The sequence below is a fragment of the Strongylocentrotus purpuratus genome, unplaced genomic scaffold (genome assembly GCF_000002235.5).
Source record: "Strongylocentrotus purpuratus isolate Spur 01 unplaced genomic scaffold, Spur_5.0 spur5_scaffold_6, whole genome shotgun sequence".
NCBI lineage: Eukaryota > Metazoa > Echinodermata > Echinoidea > Camarodonta > Strongylocentrotidae > Strongylocentrotus > Strongylocentrotus purpuratus.
In genome coordinates, this window is record NW_022145612.1 from 37,245,430 (window position 1) to 37,272,795 (window position 27,366).

The 27,366-nt window shown below is 36.6% G+C and overlaps 3 protein-coding genes across 3 annotated transcripts; all 3 read left to right on the top strand.

Moving 5' to 3' along the window:
• The first annotated feature begins 74 nt into the window (after positions 1–74).
• Positions 75–6,693, top strand: LOC105443405 (hyalin-like). The gene is made up of 6 exons (XM_030999993.1): positions 75–335; positions 876–1,142; positions 1,658–1,921; positions 3,018–3,275; positions 4,157–4,420; positions 6,431–6,693. The coding sequence occupies exons 1-6, from the start codon at positions 128–130 to the stop codon at positions 6,691–6,693; spliced, it is 1,524 nt and encodes a 507-aa protein (XP_030855853.1). The 5' UTR covers positions 75–127.
• Positions 6,694–7,177: 484 nt separating this feature from the next.
• Positions 7,178–9,468, top strand: LOC115929891 (hyalin-like). The gene is made up of 3 exons (XM_030999994.1): positions 7,178–7,430; positions 7,916–8,164; positions 9,203–9,468. The coding sequence occupies exons 1-3, from the start codon at positions 7,223–7,225 to the stop codon at positions 9,466–9,468; spliced, it is 723 nt and encodes a 240-aa protein (XP_030855854.1). The 5' UTR covers positions 7,178–7,222.
• A 37-nt stretch (positions 9,469–9,505) lies between these two features.
• On the top strand, positions 9,506–20,072 carry LOC105443400. The gene is made up of 8 exons (XM_031000164.1): positions 9,506–9,556; positions 11,172–11,411; positions 13,932–14,045; positions 15,445–15,572; positions 16,058–16,262; positions 16,808–16,951; positions 18,488–18,618; positions 19,750–20,072. The coding sequence occupies exons 1-8, from the start codon at positions 9,535–9,537 to the stop codon at positions 19,936–19,938; spliced, it is 1,173 nt and encodes a 390-aa protein (XP_030856024.1). The 5' UTR covers positions 9,506–9,534; the 3' UTR covers positions 19,939–20,072.
• Positions 20,073–27,366: the final 7,294 nt, after the last annotated feature.

The following is a 27,366-nucleotide window of genomic DNA, read 5'->3' on the forward strand; positions in this document are numbered from 1 at the left end:
GACACTAGTATCATTAATTTCTTTTTTTTAGAACGAGTAATGTTATAATCATTATCATTAAATTGCTCTCATTCCAGATAATGAGGAGCCAGCTATACTTGGCTGTCCATCCTCCCAGTCTGTTTCCATGGAGCTCGGTCAGAATTTTGCTACGGTGTCTTGGACTGAACCAACAGTGATAGATAATGCAGATGCATCTTTGAATATTAACTTAACATTTGATGGAGAGGGGACCAATCCAGGCAACTTTACGCAAGGAATCACTTCTCTTTCATACATAGCTGAAGATACTGCTGGGAATAAAGCTACTTGCATGTTCGAGATAGTAGTCAGTGGTAGGTGGATGTTTTAAATGTACATGTGTTTCTTATTTTCATGCACGCTTTCAATATATTGGTCTCAAGTCTAAAAGAAAAAACATTAATTTATTACGTTCTATGGTACAGCCCCTCGTCAGGTAACTATCTTGGGATGATTTCAATTGTAACAATTCAGTACTTTAACGTATTGAAATGTTTACATTTTATAACTGATGATGGCCTTCATGGTATAGTTCTTGAAATTTAATTTTATGATTTTATAACAATTAACATTTTCAGTATATACAGAGTATAAAAATAATGATGATGATGATGATAACGATAATGATTACTATTATTAGGCGTATTATTATTATTATAATTATGATAGTGATGAATTGATATTTTTATGATTATCATCATTACTATCATTAATATAATAAATATCGTTATTATCAAAAATTATAACCTTCATCATTCATCGTTACAATAATTGTGATGATCGATACTATAACAATTGTTATTATTTGTAGTATTACTGGTGTTATTATTACCATTTAATTGCTCTGATTCCAGATACTGAAGATCCAGTCATAGTTGGCTGTCCATTCTCCCATTCCGTTTCCATGGAGCTCGGTCAGAATTTCGCTACAGTGCCTTGGGCGTTTGTGACTCCACCAACAGCATCAGATAACTCTGATTTGAATGTTACGGTATCATTCGATGGGCCTGGGGAGGAGATCAGTCCACGCAACTTTACACAAGGAATTACTTCTCTTTTATACACAGCTGTTGATGCCGCTGGAAATAGAGCTTCTTGCATAATCGAAATAGTAGTCTTCGGTAGGTGAATCTTGTGAATGTATAATTTATATATCACGCACGCTTTTGAATATTTTGGTCTTAAATATAAATCTAAGAGAAATCTATTAATTTGTAACGCCTATGCAACCCCTCGTCAGGAAATTATCTTAGGATGACTTCAATTGTGACAAAGTCATCAGTACTTTAACGAAATCAAATTTTATCATTTTAAGCCTGATGGTATCCTTGATGTACAACTTGTAGTTACTTCTTGAAATTTAATTTTATAATTTAATAATCATCATTTTCAGTAATACCAAAATGATTATAATAATGATAATAATGATGACAATAATGATCATTATTATAACTATTATGAAAGTAATGAATTAATATTAGTATCACTATCATCATTAATATCATTAATATCATGTAGATCGTTATTATCAAAAATTTTAATTGTAACAATAATTGTGATGATCGATACAATAACAATTTTTAATATTTTTAGTCTTACTAATGTTATTATAATCATTAAATTGCTCTTATTCCAGATACTGAGGATCCAGTTATAGTTGGCTGTCCATCGTCCCAGTCCGTTCCCATGGAGCCCGGTCAGAATTTCGCTACAGTGTCTTGGATGCTTATGACTCCACCAACAGCGTCAGATAATTCTAACAAAGTTACGCTGACATTCAATGGGCCTGGGGAGGAGATCAATCCACGCAACTTTTCACGAGGAATCACTTCTCTTTCATACACAGCTGCTGATAACAACGAAAATAGAGCTACTTGCATGTTCGAGATAGTTGTTATTGGTAGGTGAATCTTGCATGTTGGTGTATATTTTATATTTCATGCTAGCTTTTGAATATTTTGGTCGTAAGTCTATTGCATGATGTCTATTGTCGAGTCCCTCAACATGTCGTGATTTTAGGATTATTTTAATTGTGTAGAAATCGGTAATACTTTCAAAATTTAAGTCAATGTAGTTTAACCATGTTGATATCCTTGATATTATAGAAACTTCTGGAATTATTCTATATTATTTTCATTGTTATCCTTAATTTTATTGTTATCATTTTTAGTATTCGAATGATATCATTGACAATGATAATGATCATGACGATTTAATATCATCATTATCAATTATAATATAGTAATAATGACTGCTATGAGAGACATAATTGTTTTTTTACGGTCAAGGGTAGGTTACATCGTGCTATCGCCCCGAGGCGTGTCGAGGGGTGAAAGCACGATATAACCTCCCCGAGAGCCTTCACAAATAAATACGCCTCAAATATTAAAGCAGTCATTATAACTTTTATATACCGAAAGGTGCAACACAAATGGCAGGTGAAAGAGTTGCATGGCGTGCTCTCGTGAACACCACAGCAGCGCTTCACAGCGCCACCTGAAGTTGATGATGATGATAACGAAAGGGGTCATAGAATTCATGTGCGACTTACCAATCATGGTAAACAAGTTTGTTACGATATCGATACCTTGTCTTAATAGGGTGTCTGATCGCGCAACACTCGAGTTTGTGTGCTAAAATCCTTCCCATTGAGATTGCACGCATGTACGTAAAATGCCAAAACCGGTCAAAAGTCTTTTGAAAAGCATTCAAAAGAATATTGCCCGGTTTGGGCCTTTTACGTTTCTTTACGGGAATGGCTAAATCGGGACTCCAATTTCGACCAAAAAGATGGCTGGATTTCTAAAGTGAGGTATATAATCATTGTTATTTACTTATAATTGTTATTATGAGCATTATCATCATTATGAATATTATTAATATTAATAGCGTCATCATCATTGCAATAATTGTGATGATCGACACTAGTATCATTAATTTCACTTTTTAGAACGAGTAATGTTATAATCATTATCATTAAATTGCTCTCATTCCAGATAATGAGGAGCCAGCTATACTTGGCTGTCCATCCTCCCAGTCCGTTTCCATGGAGCTCGGTCAGAATTTTGCTACGGTGTCTTGGACTGAACCAACAGTGATAGATAATGCAGATGCATCTTTGAATATTAACTTAACATTCGATGGAGAGGGGACCAATCCGGGCAACTTTACCCTGGGAATCACTTCTCTTTCATATACAGCTATTGATACCGCAGGAAATAGAGCTACTTGCATGTTCGAGATAGTAGTCAGTGGTAGGTAGATCTTGTAAATGTACATGTGTTTCTTATTTTCATGCACGCTTTTGAATATATTGGTCTCAAGTAAAAAGAAAAAATATTATTATTTTACTACGTTCTATGGTACAGCCCCTCGTCAGGTAACTATCTTGGGATGATTTCAAATGTAACAAAGTCAGTACTTTAACGAATTGAAATGTTTACATTTTATAACTGATGATGGCCTTCATGTTATATTTACTTCTTGAAATTTAATTTTATAATTTAATAACATTTTCAGTATATACAAATTATTATAATAATGATGATGATAACGATAATGATTATTATCATTATTATTATTATTATCATTATTACTATTATGATAGTGATGAATTGATATTTTTATCATTATCATCATTACTATCATTATTAATATTATTGACCTATATATCTATCAATTTATTACGCCTATGCAGCCCCTCGTCAGGAAATTATCTTAGGATCACATCAATTGTGAAAAAGTCAGTAGTAATTTAACAAATTAAAATGTTATCATTTTAACCCTGATGATTTCCTTGATGTACATTTTGTAGTTACTTCTTGAAATTTGATTTTTATAATTTAATAATCATCATATTCCGTATTATCAAAACGATTATAATAATGATGATGATGACGATAATGATTATAATTATTATTATTATTATTATTTTTGAAAGTGATGAATTAATATTTGTAACATTATCATCAGTGATGTCATTAATGTTATTTATATTATTAAGACCGTTATAATAAAAAAAAACTATACTTTTCATTAATACCGTTAAAATAATTGTGCTGATCGATACTATAACAATTGTTATTATTTGTAGTATTACTAGTTTTATTATACCATTAAATTGCTCTGATTCCAGATACTGAGGATCCAGTTATAGTTGGCTGTCCATTCTCCCGTACCGTACCGATGGAGACCGGTCAGAGATTCGCTACAGTGTCTTGGATGTCTTTGACTCCAACAACAGCATCAGATAACTCTAATAATGTTACGCTGTCATTCGATGGGCCTGGGGAGGAGATCAGTCCACGCAACTTTTCACGAGGATTCACTTCTCTTTCATACGTAGCTGTTGATGCCGCTGGAAATAGAGCTACTTGCATGTTTCAGATAGTAGTCATTGGTAGGTGAATCTTATGGATGTATATTTCATATTTTATGCACGCTTTTGAATATTTTGGTCTTAAATTTAAGTCTAAAAGAAATTTATTAATTTATTACGCCTATGCATCCTCTCGTCATGAAATTATCTTGGGATGACTTCAATTGTGACGAAGTCATTAGTACTTTAACGAAATAAAATTGTATCATTTTAACCCTGTTGGTATCCTTGATGTACATCTTGTAGTTACTTCTTGAAATTTAGTTTTATAATTTAATAATCATCATTTTCAGTATTATCAAAATGATTATAATAATGATCATGATGATGACGATAATGATTATTATTATAATTATTATAATTATTATGAAAGTGTTAAATTGATATTAGTATCATTGTCATCATTAATATCATTAATATTATTAAGATCGTTATTATCAACAACAACAAAATTCATCATCATCGTTACACTAATTGTGATGATCGATACAATAATATAGTAATAATGACTGCTTTGAGAGACATCGTTGTTTGTATACGCTCAAGGGGAGGTTACAATCGAGCTATTGCCCGAGGCTTGCCTCCCCGAGAGCGTATAAAAACAACCATGTCTCGAATATTAAAGCAGTCATTGTAACTTTTATATACCTAAACAAAAAAGTCAACTTATGACACCACCTTGGCTTTTCTCTAGTTTATCTGCACATGTATCAACCCAAAATTATGGCAGCTGCAGCTGCCATAGACTTTTGTCTCAGAAAGTGAATGCGTAACAACATTCAAGAACAATAGGGAGTGGGGTTACAAGTTCCCCAGAAATGATTTCTACTCCACAAAATAGCAGATATTATGTGCTTTCAAATGCATTTCGCCCCAATTTATAACGTTAATGGTAACTTAAGATATGGTCTAATTGATGCAACAATGCCATAATTTGTAGTAGTAGTTTACGTGTTGTAGCTATGTAGCGACGTACATTATGCGCACACAACAAATGTCCAACAGTTTTTATTATGAATTTCACGTACACGCTGGTGTTCTTGCTGTCAGCAGAATTAATAAAGTCCGAGTTGCAATTGATCATTATCGAGAAGTTGAAATCTAGGAAGAGTTTCTTCAGCCATTTTTGCCTTGTTTGGAAACTGTAAGTAGAATCTAGGCCGGATTCGCCGGTACGATCGACATTAAAAAATTCAAAAAAATTAAGCTAGCGACCAATTCGCACGCACACAATGTGTGGTATCCGCGCTCGCTCAAACCAGGTTTTTAAGAGTGAACCAATGGGTATTTCAGCAAGATTGTACTATTTTCCCGGTAACTGGAATTTTGCCGGGATTTTACTGATTTACTCTAGAACTATTACATAGGTTTGGCATTTTTCGTTTATTTACGGGAATGGCTAAAACCACGACTGCAATTTCGACCAATCAGATGGCTGGATTTCTTAAAGGTAATACAAAGTTTTGGGATGGGGTCATGAATTTGGTTCAAATAAACATATTGGAAGCATATGCGATCCTACAATATTCAGGGATCGTTGTTGCGGTTGAAATCGAGTCTAAAGTTATGAAATTGTAAATAATAAACTCTTTATGTTATATAGCTCCCTCTCAAGGTCAAGATATTAATTAAGCTATAAAACAATGTTTCTTGACTAAAATCGACCAATTAGCTATTCCCGTTTGGAAATGATATATCACAACTACATATTCTGAGATTTTACTTGTCACAGCTACCATTGTACGGCTGTAGGCGCTATTTGAAATTTATCAAAATTTACCGGGAGCACCGGTAAATTTTTACATTTAATTTTTCTCGAAAGGAGAAATGTTTTAGGGGCTAATTTTTCTTGTGCTTATAATACATCTACAGGGGCATCCAAATATATCAAAATGGTAAAGAATCACTTTCCACCCAATTTTCAAATTTCCCAAAACTTTGTATTACCTTTAAGTGAGGTATATAACAATTTTTAGTATTTTTAGTATTACTAATGTTATTATTATTATCATTAAATTGCTCTTATTCCAGATACTGAGGATCCAGTCATAATTGGCTGTCCATCCTCCCAGTCCGTTCCCATGGAGACCGGTCAGAATTTCGCTACGGTGTCTTGGACTGAACCAAAAGTGTCAGATAATGCTTACACCGCTCGGCTGATATTCACTGGGCCTGGGGAGGAGATCAATCCACGAAACTTTTCACGAGGAATCACTTCTCTTTCATACACAGCTGTTGATAAAGTCTTAAATAGAGCTACTTGCATGTTTGAGATAGTAGTCATTGGTAAGTGAATCTTGTGGATGTATATTTTATATTTCTTGCTAGCTTTTGAATGTTTTGAGAAATCTATTGCATTATGTCTATTGTCGAGTCCCTCTACATGTCGCGATTTTAGGATGATTTTAATTGTGACGAAATCATGAATACTTTCAAAATTTAAGTCAAGTTTGACAGTTTAACCATGTTGTTATCCTTGGTGTTATAGACTATCAAATCAAATCATAAATGTTATTGTTATCATTTTTATTATTCTAATGATATAATTGACAATGAAGATGATCTAGATGATTTAATATCGTCATTATTAATTATTTTCATTTTTTTTAAAATAATAATAATTGGTATTACTATCATTATCATCATTATCAATATTATTATAATCATCATCATTACAATACTTGTGATGATCGATGCTATTATCATTAATTTTTTTAATTTTTTTAGTACGAGTAATGTAATTATCATTATCATTAAATTGCTCCCATTCCAGATAATGAGGAGCCAGCTATACTTGGCTGTCCATCGTCCCAGTCCGTTCCCATGGAGACCGGTCAGAATTTTGCTACGGTGTTTTGGACTGAACCCAAAGTGATAGATAATGCAGATTCCTCTTTGAAGATTAACTTAACATTCGATGGAGAGGTGACCAATCCAGGCAACTTTACACGAGGAATCACTTCTCTTTCATACATAGCTGAAGATACTGCTGGAAATAGAGCTACTTGCATGTTCGAGATAGTAGTCAGTGGTAGGTGAATCTTGTAAATGTACTTATTTTTCATGCACGCTTTCGAATGTATTGGTCTCAAGTCTTAAAGAAGTATGTTGCTTCATGTCTATTGTCGAGCCCCTCGCCAGGTCGTGATGTTAAGATAATTTTCATTATGACGAAATCGGTAAAATTTTAAAAATGTAAAGTTTCGAAATTTGAAGTCATTGTTTACATTTTAATCCTGCATCCCAGATATTGTAGTTACTTATAAAAATTCAATTTCATAATTATTGTTATCATTATCATGACTATTAGTTTAATTATGATGATGAAGTGATGATGGTAATGATGCAATGGATGATTTGTATTATTGTTATTGTTATCATTATTATTATCATTATCAATATTATTATTATTTCATCATCGTAACAATGATTGTGATGATCGAAACTATTCAAATCCGTTCATTTTCTAGTGTTACTAATTTTATTATTATTATCATTAAATTGCTCTTATTCCAGATACTGAGGATCCAGTTATAGCTGGCTGTCCATCATCCCAGTCCGTACCCATGGAGACCGGTCAGAATTTCGCTACAGTGTCTTGGACTGAACCAACAGTGGCAGATAACTCTAATAATGTTACGTTGACATTCAATGGAGAGGGGACCAATGCAGGCGACTTTTCACTGGGAATAACCTCTCTTTCATACACAGCTGTTGATGGCGCTGGAAATAGAGCTACTTGCATGTTCGAGATAGTAGTCAGTGGTAGGTGGATGTTGTAAATGTACATGTATTTCTTATGTTCCATGCACCCTTTTAAATATTATGTTATCATTATTATTTTTACTATTAATACTATTATTATTGCCAGCATTGAATAACCAATAATGGTTAGTTGTCAATCCCCCAGTTCCTTAAAAAAGGGGGAGGGGGAAGAGAGTATTAAAGAAAGGAACAGGTGAAAGGAACTGGAAACATCAACTGAATGTATGAGGATAAGGTCCCACCGAATTGGTGGTCATGTTTAGTCGCTCCTCAATGGCTGCCCCCACGCCCGCCAATTTTTTCCCAACATAACTTCTACATGTTATAATCCTATCTACAAAATTAATATCCTATAATTTGAGGTTCAGTGTTAATTAATTTTTGATTCATGTGCATGGAAAAGAAAAATCTGTACCATCACAAATAAATGTAGAGTAGAAAGTAATGTATCTTCTGATGGGTATGGACTGTCTCTCAGGATCCAGTTGTTTCAACTTTAACCGGCAAAATATGGATGAGGCTTGTTTATTATCAGAGTATAAGAGAGAAATTTATTACACAATCATATATTAAAAGGTAAGGGATATGGACAAATTATTACAGACATTAATTTTGAACAGGGAAGAGAGGTGAGCTAGACAAAGAGAAGGAGATAGAGAACGATAGGGGAAAACAAAAAGGGGGAATTGAGAATGAAGGAGAAAGAGAGAAATTAACGAATGGGCGATTTCAATTGGCATACGCTCGTGAATTACCTTAAAAATCAAGTTCGGAATTTGTAACAAATTATAAAAGTGTAGTAACTATATTACTCTGGGTTTATGTAGTAATTATTACATCTACAATGTCTCAGAGACAAATCGTTTTGTATTATTCCCAATATATCATTCTTATGGTCGCTCAGTACAAAAGGTGCCGGAAAAGACAATTGAAATCGGCTCAGGATGATTTTTGTTTGAAGTCCTAACAACCATTTCTCTAATGATTCTTTGAAAAATTATAATAACATTATGTATTTTTAATATTTACATTGCTCAGACACCGAAGAGCCTGTGATACAACGGTGTCCATCCACACAGTCTGTGAGCACGGAACCCCACCAGGACTTTGCAATGGTTACCTGGGTAGAACCCGGTGTGACAGATAACTCTAATGACGTTACATTGACATTCAATGGAGAGGGGACCAATCCAGGCAACTTTTCACTTGGAATCACCTCTCTGTCTTACACAGCAGTTGATGCTCAAGGCAATACAGCCACATGCATGTTTGCCATAGTTGTCAGTGGCAAGTATTTGAAATAATATATCTTCTAAATTTAATCACGGTAGCATCATCAATATGTTTCCTGGGGCAATACAGCCACATGCATGTTTGCCATAGTTGTCAGTGGTAAGTAGTTGTAATAATATATCGTGATTTAATTTAATCACGGTGGCCTCAACAATATGTTTCCTGGGGTCTCTGAAATTTTTTCAGCATTACCAGATACATGAACCTATTCATTTCACGAGGGCCGGATGGGACATGATATGTGTGTATACCTTATTGCAAGATACAAAATGGTAACCTTTAAACAAAATCGCCCGGCTGGCAGAAGGGCGTTAGCGCGCGAATGATTCAAAAAACTACTTTTGGAATTATTCGCATTCAAAGATTTGTTTTATATTTAAACTGATTTCCGTCCGAAAATGGTTTTAAAACTTAAAAGACTAATTTTTACGGAAATAAGTCAATTTTATAAAAGTTTCAGGCGATTTAGTGCTAACGCCCTTCTGCCAACCAGGCGACGAAATACAGTCATGCCTCGCAACCTACTGTTCAGTTGTGCGTTATCTACAAACAAAATAACACCTTCAAAACAATAATAATTTACATGACTGATGATTGAAAATAACATTAATTTGTATACCATAATATGTGGAAAAGAAAGAAAAATACATTTACGAAGGAAAATAAATGTAGTCCTCAACATAATCACATAATTCTCTCACGAATATACAACAAAGGGTACAAGCAGAGTGCCAGTTTTGTGGTGGGGGTAATTATAAAGAAGAACAAAATAATTTGTTGATGTATGGCTTATTGAGGTATTTGTTCAGAAAACTATGGTAGAAAAGTGCGAGCCGAAGATGAGATAATGAATAATCATGGACCGAACAGATGAGATTCGGGATACAATTAAGCGCCAAGCAAGGATTGAACTCGTAATCCGTACAAATACCAAAATGTTGCAAGATGAGGTTTGAAAGTATGTCTCGCACATTTCTTGTGTAACTCGAGGGCTCATAATACACATCAGTAAGATATTACACATTCGAGGAACATGATTTTGTAGTAATATAACACCCCGAGACATATCTCGAAATTTACCGCACAACCGCGGACTTTCAAGCAAATAGAGCACCTAAATAAACAATTTCACAGGGTTCTCGAACCGAGGACGTCATCGTTTTGTGAATGGTCGTCAAAATTAAGGTACAGATGTAATGAGTGTCCTCAGTACACCAAAAAACAACCATACGTACACGGCACACGCCACTGACACCCTCATCTGACCACAAACACATTCAACTGACCAGTAACCCTGCAGCATTCCTGACAGGATATTTTACAAAACAAAACAAAACAAAATAAAAACACAGGACATATTTTTCTTTTTTGGTAAGTTTTCATTGATCCAATAATATTTTTTAAATTCAACATAAACATAATACAAATATATAGACATTTATGTTCATCTACCAACAATAAATCTAAGAAGAAATCAAATGGATCTAAAGCATAAAGAATAGAAAACATCAGCGATACTCAAAATTCCCCCTAAACACAAACTGAATGTAGACTGCAACCTCGCGCATGAAGGTTTATTAACGTACCACTTAAAATGAACCCCAATGATTTGATATTATACATACCATATTTTAGAGCCTATTCCCTAAAATAAACTAAACAAAATAAAATTGTGACATATTGAAACAAAATGTTATGTTCCTTATGTTTGCAGACAATGAAGCCCCGATTATCAGCGACTGCCCGAGCTCTCAGACTTTAACGACAGAGCTCGGATCAGAAACGGCGACGGCGATATGGGTGGAGCCCACTGAATCCGATAATTCCAACAATGTCACTCTGACACCGAGTCGTAGCGGAGATGCCTTTCCCGTCGGTCAGAACACGGTCACTTACGCGGCTCAAGACCCGAGTGGGAACACGGCAACATGCACCTTTGTTATATCAGTCACGGGTAAGTGGTATAGTTCGAACATGATAGCACAGACCTATCAATGAAATCAACCTGAGGCCACTGGAGCATTCTAAGGAGGTACAATTTGTCCCTCCTGAAAAATTTTCGAAAAAGAAAAGAAAATACTCTCACTAATACACAACATAATTATAGTCTCAAAACCCGTGAAATTTAGATATATTCTCAGAAGACTTCCTTAGTTACTTCCTGAAAATACACCAATATGAGAGATTCCCCCCCCCCCCCCCCGTAACCCAAATCAGGGCCCTCTTTACAAAAGGTTTATGGATCACAGTATTAAAGGTGAAAAATGGCCCCTCTAGACGGCAAGGTCTGTATACGCCATTTGTTGAGGCAATTGGTCTCAACAGCATCACGCAACTTCTTATGAAATGTGCAAACAAAAATTAACGGCATGTCTGACACATAGTGACTCTTTATGCAATCACAATAACGTTTTGAAATTCCCCATGGGTCAACATCTTGCAAGTCTTTGCGATCGTCTTATTTGATCACATTGATGTACTTGGAACAAAATATGTCATGATGCTGAAAGCTGCTATGAAATATATTTTGGTGTGACGAAAACGCATAATTATTTGGAATGTCATATTCATAACATTCAACAAACATCAATTTCTACATATAGATCTCTCCCGAAAGATAATCTGAAGATACTTTTGGCATTTACGAAAGTATTTTGAAAGAAATCCGAGAGGCGAATCTCTTCTATCTCACGCAACCACAATTTTTTTGCTTGCAATTTTAATTTTCCAGATGATTTCATTTGCATTTTGCATAGATAATCAGAAAAACGCTTTTTATGTGTCAAAGAGCAATCCAACCCTTGTAATAAGTTAATTTGTATTATAACAGAAAAATAACAGAAACATAATGGCGAAAGTTTCAAATGAATCGGACTAAGGAATTTATACATTTTTGAAATATGAGATCACTAAGTCTTTGCGAATCTCAAATTAGTAGTTTGGTCAGTGGATTGTGACGTAGGACGTGGATTATTTTCCCATTTGCCATGTGAAAAAATATCACTAATTTCTGTTTTTCTCGTAAATTCCTTCTCCCTTGGGACACTACTCAAAAAATATTATAAATAACATTTTATTATAGGGCCTCTAAAAAGAATAGACCCTTTTGAGCCATTATTTTTTGAAAAATCTAAATTTTGGTCACTTTATATGTTGCAACAGATGGGAAAGTAGTCCGGCACTACATCACATTGAAATTACCGCTTCAGCCAATTGAAAGTGCCCATACGTATATAGTGACTAGAACTTTCTAAAATTCATAACTTTCTTATATTTAGTCAGATTTAATTGATTTATTTTCTCTCCTTTCTATTAGCGTAGATGTCTATTTGGGTTGGATTTCCCCTTTAAACTGACAATTTCTTATTTATTATGAATGATTCCTTTCTATGAAAGCACCAGAAAAAAAGAGTTCCTTTTAACATTCTTATATAGTAAGAGAGAAATCGACTCTCGTCGGCCCATCAGAGTCAATTTCTCTCTCCTGGTACGTATATATTTTGTGCCAGCGGTGTATTTTATGTGACCACAAAATTCAATATTAAAAGCTAGTGCTTCCAAATGCAAATGATCATAGAAAAGGTGGTGGAAATTTCCTCCACAAAGTGTACCGGTAGGTGGATGTATGTCTTTCAAATGGGGAAATAAAAGTATATAGAATAATAAATAAAGAACCAATAAAGAGTCGTTTCACAAAGTCGGTCCTCAATATGGACGAAATTTTAAAAATTGTGCCTTATTATTTATGATTTAGCTGTTATCTGCCAAATTATACAGCAGATGCTACTGTCAACAATGACCACATTCCCTCTTGAAAATAGTTTCTCATTGAAACATGTACTAAAGGAACCTGTCTACAAAGACCAATTTTTTGTTTCTTGGGCGGTCGTTAAAGACAGGTTTGACTGTAGACCCATTTTTATGCATCCGCTACAAAGTAGCCGGAGGCGTTATGTTTTCGTTTTATCAGTCCGTCTGTACGTCCCGCTCTCGTAATCGCGTTATATATCTCAAGAACCGATTGATGGATTGCCGCCGAACTTGGGTCATGTATGAATCTTGCAGAGTCTATGCATTGATCAGATGTTTCCGTGGTGAAACAAATTTTTTTTTTTACTCAACACACATCCCTACCCCCCCCCCCCTCCCCCACCTTTGAGCAAAAAAAAGGGGGGTGTTCTATTTTTATTTCATTAAAGTTTAATTAATGATAACATTTTGGGGGACGAGGGGGGGGGGCGGGGCATCCGGGTCCCCTCCCCCGGGATCCGCCACTAACAGAAACATTGAGGGGGGGGGGGGGTTAGTCCCCAAAACTACCCCCCCCCCCCTTCGTACGCTGCTGGTTGCATAAATGATATTTGTATGCGTGGCACATAATGAGATGGTCTGCGCACTCTTTATTCATGCTGCACTATTTTTTTTAAAGAAAAATAATACCTTTTCCTGTAACCTAACATTCTCTTTGACATAGCTCCTCTGGGATGCTCCACTAGCCAGCTTATATCCTGCGGGGACACAGAAACGTGTGTCGAGAATGAATGCCGGTGCAGGCCCACCTTCATCCGATTGAATGATGTTTGCACAGGTATTTATTGTGTTCGTGTTTTATAAAAAGAAATTTTCGATATTTCATATTTATTTTGATATTTCGTAGAGCTGTTGTGGTCTAGTTGATAAGCCACCGGACATGTGGATTGCAAGGTACGGAGTTCGAATCCCAGGTTAGCACTAATGTTCTTTGGTAGGATGTCAATTCTGCCACTCTCCGTTTAGGTGTTAAGGCCCGGTCACACAGAGGGGACGCATGGGGACGCACAGTCAGCGCATCGGAAATTTGCAATTTTGGCTAGTGCGTTGTCGTTCGCTAGGCGTTCGTCATCATTCGTTACTCATTCGTCGAGCGCGCTGGACCCACGCTATGCATTCGTCGTCATTCGCTGTGTGCGTCGGGATTTTTTGAGCATGCTCAAAAGTGTGCGCGGAGCTCGACGCATGAATGTACACGCCAAAGGCACGCCAGACATGCGCGGCGCACGCTAGACCAGCGCCAGACATACGCGGAGCACACGCCCTGTATACGCACAGCGCGCTAGCTACACGCTGTGCATTTTGTGTCAGCTCGCTAGCTTTTCCAAAATCATTACAAAAGTTAGGTACACGGCCTTTTCCGATTTCCAATGTGCGGGCCGTGCGTCGTCTATGTGTGACCACCTGTTGAGAACGCGGTGCATGCGTGGACCTTTCGTCCAGCGCTAGCAACACGCTGTGCATTCGTGGAAGTTGTTATCATGTGCGCTCTGTGTACGGTCTGTATGCGTACTGTATGCGCCCTGTATGCACTCAGCGCGCTAGCAACACGCTATGCATTTGGTGTCAGCTTGCTGTAGCTTCGACAAAAGTTGGGCGCACGACAACGCACTGGCCAAAATTGCAAATTTCCAATGCGCTGGCCGTGCGTTCCCCATGCGTCCCCTCTGTGTGACCGGGCCTTAAAGGGTACCTGATAAGCTTCTTTGCTTGTTACTTTGGCGGCTTGGCAATAACCGGGGTAACAATGCCTAAAAGCCATGGGCGTCAAAGCGTGACGGATAATAGTGCGATATATATATTTATATGGAGTGATTGGGGTATATGGTAGGTGGGTATATGATAGCCCGCATATCTACTGCGTTGAATTCTAAAATCTGAAGATCACTCATTACATGAAAGGCAGAAACTTTCTGACGTGATATTCTTGCAATAGCACAATTTTTAGATATTTAATATCCAATCTGTGAAATTAAAATTCATCGATTTACATTTATAACTTTCTGGATATGACCTAATAACCTGTATTTGATATATTCATAACATAAAAAAACTTACATTTGCTTAACATTGTAGTTTGTTCTTTTAAACAATTTTGTATTGTGTTGCCCTCTCGATCGCTTTAATCATTTTTTTCCCGTTTTTTCCTTATTCATTTCTTTGTTTTAAATTGACAGAGGCAAACACCTACAGCCTTACAGTGCGAGCCCTATCGCGCGACGGTTTTGATTACGAATTCACTGATGCGCTGAGTGACCCAAATTCTCCTGAGTTCCAAGCACAGGCTAACGCTTTCATTATCGTGGTAGGTCTGAATTCTGATCCGTCAAATGATCTGTCTCTCTCTCTCTCTCTCTCTTTCTCGTCCATTCTCCTGCTTTAAGGCTCGTTCAGACGTTATGACTTTTCTGTATCTCTGTAAAACAGATAAAATAAACTGCAATGGGTTTTCGCAGTGTTTACTGCGCCATATCTGAACTAGCCTTTGCGCTATAAACCCCTAAAATTCAAAAAGGGCCGGGGATGACAATGTTTTCAAAAAGGTATTTTCAACCCTTTCTAATGCTGGATGCAGCTTTTATAGTGTTTCCAGCAATACACAAACTGAGGTTTAACATTTAGAAATAAAGGTCACACCTCGCCCTTTTTAAAGTGTTATGTTTTTTTTTAGAATGTATGGTAATATGATTGTTCCCTTGTCGTCAGCGCTACCCGAATGCCAAGATCTGCTACCGCAAAACCTTATCGAAGATTCAACAATCACACTTTCCTATTTGCGTGCTTATACAGATGATGCAAAACACTGATACGATTTATGGAATTACGGTTATTGAAATTCGGAACGGGAGTCTAATATTCGTAGCCGAAGCCATCACCGAACCGTCTACAACGATGGCCCAACTCGAACAAGATATAGATAGTGCTATTCAAGAGGGGAGTGCTACCGCAGGACCAACGACCATATTCTTTGTTCCTGAAGACACTGTCATCGCGGGTAAGCATTTACAGCAGACTTTTTTGGTACCCTATAAAAGTTCAGATCAATGTGACCTTGAAATCTTCTGCATCGTAAAGAGTAATTTGTTTTTAGGCCCTATTCATAATTGTTTTGCCACTGATGTCTGGGCACCAGGGTTTATAAAAAGTGCTGTCATAATCTCGTTTTACCAAGTTTTGGCTGATGCGGATAGGTAGGCAAGGCATTTTCTCAACTCCGTCCATTAACACAAATACATTTGTAGCCGGTAAGCGATAGGATGCTAAAGTTTTTATGGTTGACTAGTTATCTCGGATAAGGCGCCTAAATATTCATTGAAAATTCCCCAGGGAGTAGAGAAGGTATAAGCATCCGATGGCTTGGCTTAAAAAGCACTTATAGAAACCAAACACTTAATAAATAGACACCACTATTATCTTTTTTAGGTTATTTTACACCAATGTGGCGTAAAAAGTTATTTATGTATACGTATTCGTTATTGTTTTGGGAAAATAAATGAATATAAACTTGAATGTCAATAAAATATTTCTGTTCTTCTTTAGACATCAATGAATGTGCAAGTACAACTACCAATGACTGCTCGGAGAATGCCAATTGTACCAACATGGTTGGGTCCTACACCTGCACCTGTTATTTTGGCTACACGGATAGATCACCTGCAGGGGTTGGCCCCGCGAGAGTATGCGGTAAGATTACCTACGCTCTAAAAACTCAAAAATTAATTCATCATTTCAAGGTCCCGGCCTCTTCACCCCCCCCCCCCCCCCCTCCAACCCTTCCCCCACTCCTGGGTCGGAGGTACCACATTTGTGTTCCCAAAATCTCCGATAAAGGGGTGCTTTTCACGCAACAAAATCCGACCCGTATTGATTTATACTTACCGGAGGGTGTGGGGGGGGGGGTTGTTGCCCCCAAAATAAAATTCAAATGTGGTTTATTTCTAATTCGATACCAGTGATTTACAAATATTGCTGAAATGACATGATTTTCCGGGTTTTGTCTTTAGGAAATTGTAAATTATAATCCTTTTTATGCGTTCGTTGGAAAATTACATATTCCCAAATTCCCGGTCAGGCAAATAAACATGCTTATTTGGAAGCCTTCATTTCGGCCCCAATAATGATAACAGTACATGGGCCGGCTGGTTGTGCGTATATAACCAACACGAAAACGCCAACAAAAAGCCAACATCGGCATTGGCTGGAATAAAACGTATCGTAAGGCGCTATTTCGTTTTTTCAACGGCTGGTTAAAATTATATAATATTTATGGATATTTCGGGCGTCTCTAAACCGATTTTGGTCAAACAAAGATGATTTGTCATTCACATTGTATGTTCCTACAAATTTGACACTCAGTTTTTCATTATCTCACAAAAAAATATTTTGTGTAGCGCTTAACTATCCCTTTAAATACCTAAAACCCTTGAGCGTCATGGGGCTCAGCCCCCTGGTCAGCCCCCTGGACCGCCCGCCAATTAGTGACCTGCCAGTGTCACAAATAAGGTATCTAAACATGCTTCAATAAAACCATTTTTGCATGTTCATTCGAAACGGTTAGTTCCCCCCCCCCCCCTCCTCCTCTGACTATATGCTGGGATTGGTATTACGATACAAAGTATACTTTCTAGAGTATAGTGATTTGAATGGTTACACAAGTTGAATGTAATTGAATGTACAGTATAATATTTATCACGATGAAATACATGCATAACATGACATGAAGATATACAAATACAATGTAACGATGCGTTTAAGTCTAGAGAAAGTCTGGTGTCTGAGAGCCTCCTCTCTCAATGAAGTTTCCTCCTGACTGTCTCAAATGTTCTCTCTGATAATGGTCCAAAGTATTCTGACAGGAGTCCAATACGAACCCTTTTTTATAATGGGTAAACCCTCTATTGGGTGAGGATTGGTAAACCATAAGTCATTAAGCAAACAATTATTACCTAAAATAGGCCATAACATTGACTCAGTAATGAAAGAAGAGTACGTCTATTATCTGGAAGGAATGTATTGTGACCAGTGTTGCATGAGCTTATAACTTGGAAGTGTACTGTTTGCAAGCATTTTAACTTCCAGTTGTGTACTTCCTATAGATGTATTGATAACGTATTGATAATTTATTGATGAATATAGATTTTTGTATATCGGTCACATAACACTAATGCCCCTATTATGCTACATTCAAAAGATAATGTTTTCCAATAATTTTACTCACAGAGCTGACTTCAGTGGGCAATTTCCTGGGTATTGGTGGCATATTTGGATTGGCTGTAGGAGCGTGTGTTCTCGTGGTTATGATGTGTTTGTGTTGTATTATTGCTGCGAGGAGAATGCCCAACAAAAACTTCGTAAGTAATCACAATTTACGAATTCCACGCAGTTTGCTTCAGAAACAAAATAATGTAACTAATACCTTTAAGTTCAGGGGTGTTTTAATACGCCATAAAATTGATCTCAATATCGAAATCAATTTAAGTTGATGAAACACACCCTGATACTTTTTTCTTTCTATATTCACGTAACTAATATATCAACTCACTTTAATTACTTCTCATGATAATTTGTATATGCTATGGCTTTTTATAATGAATGGATATAAATGGTTGTAAGTGGGTTAATGTCAAAAGTTTTTCATGCACAAAAATATAAGCACGTTTGATAGCGCTGCTGAGAATACAACAAGAAGAAAGTCTCGTCCCCTTTGGCCCGAATTCACAAAGCAAGGTTTGAGCTCAAACCTCCTTTTGTTTCGCCAAACCTCCTTTTGTTCTTTACAAACCAGGTTTGTAAAAAATGCGTAAAACGCGTCATATGACGTACGAAAACCTTGGTCTGAGCTCAAACCTCCTTTGTGAATTCGGGCCTTTATGTTTCATCTTCGTGTTCCCCCACAAATGTCCGGGCAATAATTGCACCGTTGTCAATTTCCTACACTGACTAAAAACCGAACTTTAATCCTGGACAGAGCACTACATTATCTTGGAGACTGGAGCATCCCCTGGGATGCACGTTTAAAAAATATGATTCGTAGCTTTTATCATTTTGATTATTGTTATCTATGTTTTTATTATTAGTATTATTATAACTTGTGTTTTAGTATATCATTGTTATTCTTATTCTTTTTGTTGTTTTTGGTGTAATGACTATTTCGACGACTACTATTTACTACTGCTGCTGCAGCTACTTCTACTACACATATTATTATTACTGGTGGTAGTAGAAGTGGTAGTAGTAGGATCAGTAGTACTAGTCATAATAGTAGTAGTTGTAGTGGTTGTAGTGGTGGTAGTGGTAGTAGTAGTAGGAGCAGTAGTAGTAGTAGTAGTAGTAATAGTAGTAGTAGTAGTAGTAGTCACGGTAGTAATATTATTAGCAGCAGTAGTACAAGTAGTTGTAGAAGTAGATGTATAGTAGTATCAATAGTATCAACATTATGACCATAACAATGCATTATTATTATTATTTCTCACAATTTGTAGGCACCGAGAACAAGGGACCCACCGTCTAATGTGCATCTATCCTCCTTTAGAAAATCGGAAGACCAGAAGCCACGACGTCAAGGTCCCGGGCGCCCAGGGGAAGTCTTCAGGCATGATGACAATCTTTACCGTGGCTATGTGGGCGGGAGTAGCGGGAATACTCCCAGGTCGGAATTTATGGGATATTAAAGTGCACCAACCACCTCAGTGGCGGATCCAGGGGGAGGCCCGGGGCCCCGGCCCGGTCGCGTCCTTTTTTTTCCTACGAACTTTTATACTTGACTCATGCAAAGAGGTCACAAACAATTGGACTTTGATTATTTATTGCTTTGCCTCACTATTTATAAAGGCAAAAAACTAAATAAGCTGATATTTGAACCCTCACGTCAACTCCAACGTTCTATTAGTATCACGCTTTCTTTACCGATTGAGCTAAAGATGAGTTGATGAAAGATTGATTTGTATAATTACTATCACCCTATTGACCACCCTACTGGATTCCACGTGCGCATGCGCTGGTTTCCTTCGCGAGTGCGCATGCGCAGGTTCCCCTCGCGAGCTCAAAGTTCGTAGGGAAAAAAAATCGCGGCCCTGCCCTCTTCCCCCCACCTCCCACCTGGGAGAATAGGAGATGCCTCCCTGACGCTCAAGGGGGGGGGGGGTGCGATTTTTCAAATTTTGGAGGGCCAAAAAAAAAAAATTAGTCCTCTCTACCCCCTATTAAAGAAAACTTACGCATAAATAATTATCAATTTTTATTTTTAGTGTTGTTATTACTTCTTCCTGGGAAAGCTCATTTGACAATGAGAACTTTGTCAAATGTTTCCTGCCATGTTTCTAACAAGTCTTCAATACATGACAAAATGAGATTCTTTTCGGCGCTTGTTTAAGAGTTTTCCACCAATCTTAAAACATAATGGTGAATCTGACGAGACAAATAATGCAGGAAATAAGATAACAGAAAGGAAAATGATAATTACTGGTATGTTTAGTTGTTGTTGTTGTTGCTGTAATTCCATCTTTTTTGGTTGTTATCATCATTAGGTTTATATAGATAATATAGATAGTATTATGTTTTCACTGTCTTCATATATAAAGAAAAGTTTGGTTTCTGGATGTTAATATGATTATATATTTCTTCTAATTTCACACTTCAATATACATGTTATCCCCCTCCAATATTGCTATTATGCTACCATACTATTTATAAAATTAGAAACTTATTTGGAATGATGATATTAATTTTGTAATGATTTGATAAAGAAGATTGGTAGTAATATCGTATAATGGTATGATAAGTGGTTATAAGTAGAAGAAATGCAGTAGTTTATTGTTATAACATGCCTGTTTCTTTCTCTTTGTTGAGCTCTCATGTTACGTTCCGAAAATGTTTTCTTTCGTTTTACCCTGCCTATTGTATAATGTTCATAACCACACAGAGGACTTTTGTTTTGTTTTGTAATTTAATTTCATTCTTATGAACATTATGAAAACAAAGTATGACTGAATAAAGAAGATCAATATATTATTAGTAGTATTACTTATACTACTATTATTATTATTATTGTTAAGAATTAACACTTGTTCATGTTCCTCACGACAGTACTATAATTAAAGTCTTTGTGACAGATGCATGGTTCAAAAGCACCATTTCGCTACAATATTAACTACCGCAATTATTGATCATTTAGAGTGGCTATATGTCTAGGCCTATCTGCCAACAAAGAGATAGTTCAACCGTTGTACTAATTTCATTTGTATGAATGCTGAATTATCTCTAGTACTACCGATACTAGAGTACGGCTTACCTGCGTGGAACCCCACCAATAGAAATCTCAGTGACAGACTTGAAAGTATTCAAAGAAGAGCCACTCGTATCATCCTGAAACAGCACAGGCAGCAGATGCCCTACTTCGAGCGTCTAAGACTCCTTAATTGGATAGATAGATATGATAGATATAAATGGTTTTTATTAAAAAGATCATCACAAGGTTATATAAAATACAATTGCAATTCAAATTGAAATAACACAAAATATGACATAAATCAATAATCAAACATATAGACATTTCATAAAAAAATCATTGAACAGATTCAATGTTTTGTTAAAAAAAGAAAGAGATAGGGAGAGGTGTAGGAGAGGGAGAGTTGGAGTGATGACAAAGAGAGGGAAGGAGAGAAAGAGAGAAAGAAAGAGAGAGAAGGGGGACGAGAGAGAAAGACGGAAAGAGATAGAGAGGGAGAGAGAGAGAGAGAGAGAGAGAGAGTTGAAGAGAGGAAGAGACAGACAAAGGGTACCTTATCATTAAAGATGAGGGGAGATGGCAAGAAATATTCAGTAATGCAGAAAATTGAGATAAAAACTATCAAAATTCATTCACATAATTCAATCATGGACTGTGAAATTCTAAAAATACAATTTATATTGGTATTACATTTTATTCAAAAGATTTATAAAGCAAGGAAGAGAGCTGCACTGGAAGCGTTTTGTTTTACATTGGTATTGTTTAAACTTTGATTGAGATCTTAGAGAATAAGTGCTTTGTTGTCTAAGAGGTAAACATTCTTTAAATTGTGGGTGTTTGACAAGTGCATTTGCAAAGTCTATACATAACTGCTCACGTCTTGCTTCTAATGAACATAGATTGCACGTTTCCAATGCTGCTTCATAATTTTCATACTGACGTCCTAAAATGATTTTGCAAGCTCTTTTCTGAATACGTTCTAAAATATATACATGAGTTTTTGTTAAATTACCATTAAAAACCGGTACCCCATGATCTAAAATCGAACGAATGTATCCTTTATATATAAGTAAAAGGTCATCTACAGGCAATCCATACTTCTTAAGGCAACGAAACATAAACAACTTCCTATTACAATTTTTTTGTGAGATCGGATACATGACTATCCCACTTTAGGTTTGATTGTAAAATAATTCCGAAGACTTTGGCTTGATGAACATAAATTAATTCTTTGTCGCCAATGAACATTGAAGTTTGTTCATCACAATTTTTCATAAATGTTATTGTCATAAATCTCGCTAGAATCCCATAGGAAATTAACTTCGTTGCAAAAGCTCTCTACAACATTGTCGAGAGCATTGATATTTCTTCAAAAATCAGAGTAATAGAAAGGAGACAAGAAGATATCAGGCGTACGAAACGTCTAAGTAATTCCACTATGTACATATTTCCTAGACTGTGGGACAAATTACCTCGGGACTTGCGCTTTGACGATGTACTCTTTACATTTCAGACCTGGCAAAACAGGCTGAAAAGTCATATCTTCTTTGATTAACTTCTTCTTTTGAAGTCTTTGTTTAATGAAAGAGTTTAATGAAATAACTACGGTACGTTTTGGAATCATTCATTCGTTTACTTCTCTGTGAAATTCTTGAGCCGAAACACTAATTTTGTTTTTATCATTGTAATGTCTCTAGAGTCTTTTTTTCCTTCTTTTTACTTCCATTATTTAAACATCTTCTGTACATTTCCAACGCAGCTTCTTTGTTATTTTTTGGTATATTATAATATAATATAAAATATGAAGTACTGGTTCTTTAACGTGTTCGTTCTCCTAGTTTCCTTACTCGCCTGGGGCCCTCTAAGCCTATGTATCTATTCACTTCCTTTACCATGTTTTTTTAAAACTTCTATATACCGGTCAACCTATATGATTTTATACATTCTTGTCAGTGCGCAACTACATGTTCTCATATTTTGTTATTTTCTCAGTTTTATACTTCATGGTTTCAGTTTACCTACTTGACTTTTTGTGCAAAAGTTTTTAAGCCATAATTAATTCCTCATGTTTATGTTCAGTATCGTGTCATGACCTAGTGTCATAATACATATTAATTTGATTTTCTCCTTGCGCTTTGTTTTTGTTAATTGGTTTGTTTATGAAATGTTATACATTTTATTCACCTTCAGGTTATTTTGCAGGTCTTTTGGGTGCACCAGTTGGTTGGAAAGAGGGACCATTACGGTTACAGGATTAAGTTTGCTTTCCTCTTCCTCGACAGCCAACTGATGCACTCAGAGGACCTCCAGGAAGATTGAGCATTTATAATTGATATTCCTTTAATGTTTGTTTATTCATATTTACATTGTTATATTTCTTGTGAATTGCCGAATAAATAATAAATAAATAAATAGATATAAGAGAGCCAGAATGCCGGAAGTTTCAAATAAATAGGACCAATAGCACCAAAAAAAAAACTATTTGGAGTGTTTGGAATATGAGATTTCTAAAAGCTAATTGGCGATTTGGTCACTGCCCCATGCACTGGATTTTGAGATATAGTCTGAGACCACCTCTCCCGTTTTTCGTGTACAAACCAAAATAATAAATTTCTGCTCTCCTCATAAACGTCTGCTCCCTTAAGGCACTACTCAAAATAATAATATATTGTTGATATCATATTATCAAAGGTTCTCTAAAAAGAAAAGACACACCTGAGATAGATTTGAAAAAATTGCATTCCATTCATGATGTGTGTTGGCAAAAAATATGTGAATGTTGCCCGGCACAACTATATCACATTCAGATTTAGTCAATTTGAAATTCCCATAATGATCACATATCTTTCAAAAATTCTGAACTTTTTTATTTTTTGTCCGATTTTGTTCAAACTTTAACAGTTTGTTTTTCTGTTTTCTTCTAAGAGTAATTTTTAAAAAAAAAATTGAAGTAAAGGTCCACCCTGATTCATTTCCTTAGCTATTGATGACGGAATAAATTTGTTTCATACCGGGATTGTATTAAAAATATATTTTCAATAACTATATTTAGGGTGAATATATGATAACATTTTATCAAAAGGGAAATATATATATTCTTATTTTGGGGTACTGGGAAAATGGGAGGGGATCCTGAAGGATACGTCACAGAGTTGCTAATTTGTGTGTGATTGATCGAACCTTTAAAAAATTAATTAATTTCTTGTTTTAATCGTTTTTTCTCTAATTTTCACTGACCTGTTTCTTTCATTTTTCTTCTTCTTCTACTAAAGCCAATTTATAGGGTGGACTACGCATTTAAGATAGTGTAACGACATTGATCAAAATCACGACCATTGTGCAAAGCATAATCACGTGTGGGAAGTTTTAATCATATTATAGTTATCATATTACACGTCAATAAAGTATACATTTTGAAACTCAATATCGAGCCCGACATCTTTATTATAATACGTACAACAATGAATTGTTTTCACACAAAACATATTTAGGCTGATCCAATTAAAAATGTTTATTGGTTGTATTGAAAATGGTTATTGATTTACAGTATCTGGCCATATCAGATGCAGTCATAACTCTTTGATATGATCTCAGTGTTTAGGAGGGGTTTCGAGGGATTTAGCATACATGACCAGGGTGACACCCACAGAAACAAAATAATACAGAGGCGGCCCTCCCGGGGGGGGGGGGCAAGGGGGCACAGTGCCCCCCCCCACCTTTCCAAGCACCCGAAAAGTGCCCCTTTTTACATAGAAAAAATGCCCCTTTTACTTTTTAAAAAGTGCCCCTTTTTGACAAGTGCCCCTATTAATTTGTAAAAGTGCCCCTTCCCCTTTTAAACTCTGATAAGTGCCCTTTGTATTTGGACACGTGCCCCTTTTCCTTCGACACGTTCCCATTTTCCTTTGCAATAAGTGTCCATTTTCCATTCTCATAAGTGTCCTTTTTAATCTCTAGTAAGTGTCCCCCAGTTAGGTACGAGAAGTGCCTCTTTTCACTTTTGATAAGTGCCCCCTTCACCTCTGATAATTGTCCTATTTAATTCTGAGAGGTGCCTCTTTTACTTTGACAAGTGCCCCTTTTCCTTTGTAAGAAGTGCCCCTTCCTCTCTTAATAACCACTCCCATTTTAACTCGGAAAAGCGCACCTTATATTTTCACATGTGCCCTTTTCCCTTTATAATAAGTGCCCCTTTTCCCAATGATAAGTGCCCCATTAAAAAGACAGCCCCTTCCTCTTTTCATAAGTGCCCCTTCTCTGGTAAATCACCCTTTTCAGGTACGAGAAGTTACTTCTTCTCACTTCAAATAAATGCCCCCTTCACCTCCGATGAATGCCCCTTTAAAATCTGATCGGTACCCATTTTCTGATAACTAATGCACATTTTCCTTTATTACAAGTGCCCCTTTTTCATTCACATAAGTGCCCCTATTCATATCTGGTCATTGCCCCTTTTCAGATGCGATAAGTGCCTCTTTTCACAAGTGCCTAAATTCCCTTTTAACAATGATACGTGCCCCTTTTCCTTTCCAATAAGGGACCTATCCCCTTTTCATAAATCCCCCATTCAAAATCTGATGGGGGCCTCTTTTCCGTCGACAAATGCCCATTTCCTATTCTTATGACTCACCTTTTTCATCCCTGTAAGAAGTGCCCCATTTTCACCTGTGATATTTCCTCTTTGTACTTTGGCACATGCTCCTTTTCTTTCTTGATAAGGTCCCCCTTTCTCTCATCATTAAACGCGCCCTAGCTAATTTCAAGCGACTAAGAGCAATTTCCCCGAAAGCTCGCTCGCTACGCTCGCACGCATCTATAGATGATATACTTTAATATGTTACTTATCAAAGGTCTTTTCACTCTTTCGTTATGAGAATGTGCTTATATCCCCATTAGGATTGGGTTTTCCTCTTTGTAAGATGTAATTTATCGCACTGATACCTCACACATCTTAAAAAAATTTCCTCGCTCGCTTCGCTCGCTCGCAAACAATTTTTTAGAAATTCAAACCCAACTGCAAAGCAATATCTTGTATGGTGTATAAAGTGAAACAAATATTGAAATCACCCCCGATAATTGTAATTACAATGTAGGGGTATATACCAATGTCTAAAAATGTGCATATCGTCGCTGTGAGATTTCTCTTTGTAGGTGCCCTTTTTATCCGGAAAGTGCCCTTTTTTCTTGATGCCCCCCCCCCCACTTTGGAAGTCGCTCGGCCGCCCCTGAAATAATATCCTTATTCATCACCGAACAAAACGTGAAGAAGGAGCCCCTCGTCACCATACGTGTAAATATACATTATCTTTCGGATTTAGAAACTTTAGCCATTATAAGTGGCGGATCTACGTTGGGGTTAGGGGGTTTAACCCCCCCCCCCCCCTCCCCCCTTGGGCTGCTTAGTGAAAATGTAATGTGCCGGTTAATGTTACTTGATTTAAAAAGACGTTATCGTGCACTGCTTTTTATGGTCTCCTTTGTGTTAGTAGATGCAAGAAAAACATCACTTACGGGGTTCAAAATAGCCACACAAAAATCGACTCGCCGCTACGCGGCTCGACATGTATTTGTTATTTGATTTATAAAGCATTATTATCATGCACTGCTTTTTTTGGTCTCCATTGGGTTAGTAGATGTCAGGAAAACATCACTTACTCGGGTTCAAAATAGCAACAACAAAAAATCGCATCGTCGCATTGGGTCACCCTTCACCCCCTAATTAGCTAAAAGCTAGATCTGCCCCTGATTATAATGCTCTATATGGACTTAAAAAACCCAGAATGTTCTTCCAGTGGGAGTGAAGCCTGGTGAAAGGCTTCCCCTTCCCAAGTTCTGAACAATATGTGGGTGTTGTCTTTGCGCCCTTCTCCCC

What these genes read in the sequence shown, in the direction of transcription:
- LOC105443405 (XM_030999993.1), top strand. Translation starts at nt 128, where the DNA reads ATGGAGCTCGGTCAGAATTTTGCTACGGTGTCTTGGACTGAACCAACA. An exon ending in GTTCGAGATAGTAGTCAGTG is followed by an intron (nt 336 to 875) that starts GTAGGTGGATGT and finishes CTCTGATTCCAG; the next exon opens with ATACTGAAGATCCAGTCATA. An exon ending in AATCGAAATAGTAGTCTTCG is followed by an intron (nt 1,143 to 1,657) that starts GTAGGTGAATCT and finishes CTCTTATTCCAG; the next exon opens with ATACTGAGGATCCAGTTATA.
- LOC115929891 (XM_030999994.1), top strand. Translation starts at nt 7,223, where the DNA reads ATGGAGACCGGTCAGAATTTTGCTACGGTGTTTTGGACTGAACCCAAA. An exon ending in GTTCGAGATAGTAGTCAGTG is followed by an intron (nt 7,431 to 7,915) that starts GTAGGTGAATCT and finishes CTCTTATTCCAG; the next exon opens with ATACTGAGGATCCAGTTATA. An exon ending in GTTCGAGATAGTAGTCAGTG is followed by an intron (nt 8,165 to 9,202) that starts GTAGGTGGATGT and finishes TACATTGCTCAG; the next exon opens with ACACCGAAGAGCCTGTGATA.
- LOC105443400 (XM_031000164.1), top strand. Translation starts at nt 9,535, where the DNA reads ATGTTTGCCATAGTTGTCAGTG. An exon ending in GTTTGCCATAGTTGTCAGTG is followed by an intron (nt 9,557 to 11,171) that starts GTAAGTAGTTGT and finishes TTATGTTTGCAG; the next exon opens with ACAATGAAGCCCCGATTATC. An exon ending in CTTTGTTATATCAGTCACGG is followed by an intron (nt 11,412 to 13,931) that starts GTAAGTGGTATA and finishes TCTTTGACATAG; the next exon opens with CTCCTCTGGGATGCTCCACT.